Here is a 3,413-nt window from a genome sequence, read left to right on the forward strand (position 1 = left end):
ACGTAACCGCGGTTAGAGTTCACACCCTTGAACAGGCAAAGTACGCAGTATTCTTAGCCGGCGCCCAGAAGTAACGAAAATGGATTTCCTCAAAAAGAAAGTATCGGTGATTGACTAGATCTAACACATCATTACTACGACTAAGACAAGGAATTGCTGAGGTTTACTTCACATGTATTCAACATTTCACCAAAATATAAAGCTGACACATAATGTCGGCAATATTAGTCAATTTAACTAGAGAAAAACCTGAGAGTGGAAGGCATTGTGTTGTATGAGTAACCTTTTTCGTTTATAAAAAATGGATATTTTGAACTGAAAATGGGTAACAAGGGTAAGAGAAAGTTGTGTTTCATCAAAAATTACACATTATTTCAGTTGCAGTATTTACAGATCTTCGTTTCGACACATCGTAGTAGGTAAATTTTAAAAAATGTCGGAACACAAGTAGTGTACTGGGGTGGGCACAGTGTAAACTGAAACCCGGGCGTAAAAAAACAACTAATAATAATCATGAGCGCTTACGATCAACCTAAACTCACACTGTGGCGAAACCTCTTTAGACCGCTGCTAGATCTGTTGTGGTATCCTCCACTTTGATCGAGACAGCCGAGGGCCAGAAACAAGCGGGCTGGAAAGAAAAATTGTCCAAGGTCTGCTCCGCTTCGTTTAAGTACACGGACATTTCCGATTTGCTGATTTCCTGATTGGCTTCCAGATGTAGGTACTGGTGAAGGACATCGGAGCCGAGGACGGGAAGGTCTGCTATGGTCAAGGCTTCTACCGGCTCCTCGTCGCTCACGCTCTCCGACTTGATGAGCTGCGTATGCCAGTAGGCGCTGGACAGGGTTCCTGGCTCGCTCTTGATGGTCATAACACCACCGGAGCCGGCCATGATGAGCGGAACGTTGTTGTTGTTCTCCACGGGAAGATTGTACATGCCCGGTTCGAACTTGAAAGCGATGCTGCCGCCGCCGCCACTTAAGTGTGGGGACAGGGATTGTTCGTTGTAGTGGGGGGAGGGCGAGGTTCGAGTCTCACTCGGGGAGTTCTCGGGGGAGGCGTCGGGGGTGTCGAACACAGACGATTCTTCCCGGCTCGGGCTGGACACAGAACAGTCGGGGGAGATCTGGCTCTGTTGGTAGCAGGGTAGGTCAGCCAGGTCGATGGCTGTGGACCGTTTTCCCATGCCGCGTTTGAAGTCGGGGTCGATTTTGACCTGGAGCCTCTCTCTGACCACCGGGTGGACGATCTGTTGTGTCGTGTCAGTCAAGCCGATGCCGCCGGGGGCGGACTGTTGACCCTTCTCTTTCTTCTTGGACTTAGACTTGGACTTTTTGGAGGCGGGAGTGCCGAGAGCGGGGTTTGCATTGGGAGATTTGGCAGGGGCTTTCTTGGGCTTCTTCTTGGGTCTGTACTTATAATCCGGGAACTCCTCTTTATGGAAAAGCATGAGCTTTTTCTTCTCCGCTTCGTACAGTTCTTTGTCCTCTTTCGTTGTTCTTCTCCAGACAGCACCGAGGACTTTACTAATGATTGCGTTGTGAAGTTGTGGACATATATGGGCCATCAGAGTGCGGCACTTTTGGCACCAGATCATGAAGGCATTCATGGGCCGCTTAGGAATCAACTGACCAGCTTTGTCTTTCTTAGGTTTCTCTTTCTTGCAATTTGTAACGACAGTGTAACTTTTAAACAGTTCTTTAGGGTCCACGAAATTCCACCGGAACGGCACTCTAATCCCCGCAACGACATCGATAAGCATTGTCACTTTGTCCTCGGGGTTTTCCAACTGATTCACATTCACTAAGTCATCGACCGAGTACTTTGTGCACGGGCTCATGCGGAGAAGTTCGGCGGCTTTTTCTTCCAGTGTCCACTCACGAGTGTTGGGGAAGGGCTCGTGAGGGGCCCATCTACTCCTCATCAGCTGAACATCAGCTCGGAACTTTTCATCAGTGTACGAATCGACAGAACTCTGCTTCTCTAACGAAGGCGTAGTCGGTGTCGCGGGGAGATCACCGAAGTCGTAGGAAATTGAAGAGGCCACCGAGACAGAGTCGAGCGCGTCTTCGGATGAAGCCGAGTCGGGACTACCCATGTCCATAACAATGTCATTGGAGTCGTAGGTAGAGTAAGGTCCCTCGTCGAAATCCATGAAAGTGTGCGTACTGTCGAAGTAGTCTGGTCGCATCATATCGTCATTCAACACATCAGGGTAGAAGCTGCTGCTATCCACTGGGGGAACAGGCGATGGTAACTCCATGGCTGAATCAGAAACACTGAATGAATCACGTTTGTGAAAGTCAAAACACGATGAACATCTTCTAGCAAACAGTCCTCGAACGGCACAACACTTACTTCACTCTGGAAAGCACCCAAAGTGAAAAGTCAGATAAAATCCTTAGCGTTGGAAAAGTTCAGTTCATGTAAAGTTCGTAGTAAAACAAGCGTGGGTTACCCCAGAGTAAAAACGAGAACACAAGTTGACCCAAAACCATGTGCTCTCCTTTTTATACTGCTCTCACGGTACCACGCTTCTCACGAAGGGGGAGGAGCTACCGCGAGCGCTGATTGGCTGATAGAAATGTAAACACGCACGCGGCGCGCGAGGGTATCGAGGCCCTCGCTGGGACAAAAATGCTCGCCGTCTTCTCTTCTCTCTCTCTCTCTCTCTCTCTCGCACCACGGGCTGAGAGAGGCTAGGCTATTGAAGCTAAAAGCTTTGCATTTAAAAGACAGGATCAAAAAGGCATTTTGATCATTTATGACTGGAACAATATCTGCTAAAAAAAATGTCAGATACTGCTGTGGAAAATTTAATGTCTGGTGTATGGAAGAAAAGAGGTCAGGTATATTTCTTGTCCACCTAAATAGGGACCCAGTGAATCCACGCTGACTGACCACCTCTCGCTCGCTGCCCCTGAATTGTCTTGGCCCCACCCACCCCTCGTGGCAAACTCGGTCACCCACGAAGTTGTGAGTGACCGGCCCAGCTCGAATAGCCATGGCCTACTATTGAAACCTATCAACCATCGCTTCAGCACGGTCAGTGGTTTGTATGTCAACGTACTAACTCCTGGTCAAATCGGGCTCTGTTTGACGCAAGACCGGCCCTTATCAGCAAGCGAATTTGGCCGAAATACGGCGCATCGGAAGCTACTTCACGTCTGATAAATTATGTTCTGGGTCTGCGTTGATAAATTAGTTTCGAGGTATTTTGTATTATCATTTTATTAATTGCGTTGATCAATTAATTTCGAGGTATTTTGTATTTTTATTAATTAAAAAAAAAAAGAAATTAAGTATTGTTGGAGTCATGAAAAGTGCAGTCCAGAATCTAGATCTAGATTAGCCCGCACTATTAACAAACAATCGGGGCGGCTGAAACAGTCAGTAAACGCGCACTAGTG

General features: G+C 47.6%; 1 protein-coding gene across 1 annotated transcript; it reads right to left on the reverse strand.

Moving 5' to 3' along the window:
- Window positions 1–284: 284 nt before the first annotated feature.
- LOC101857896 lies at window positions 285–2,579 on the reverse strand. The gene has a single exon (XM_005105882.3). The coding sequence runs from the start codon at window positions 2,264–2,266 to the stop codon at window positions 560–562; it is 1,707 nt and encodes a 568-aa protein (XP_005105939.1). The 5' UTR covers window positions 2,267–2,579; the 3' UTR covers window positions 285–559.
- Window positions 2,580–3,413: the final 834 nt, after the last annotated feature.

This window comes from Aplysia californica, unplaced genomic scaffold (assembly GCF_000002075.1).
Source record: "Aplysia californica isolate F4 #8 unplaced genomic scaffold, AplCal3.0 scaffold00498, whole genome shotgun sequence".
Taxonomy (NCBI): domain Eukaryota; kingdom Metazoa; phylum Mollusca; class Gastropoda; order Aplysiida; family Aplysiidae; genus Aplysia; species Aplysia californica.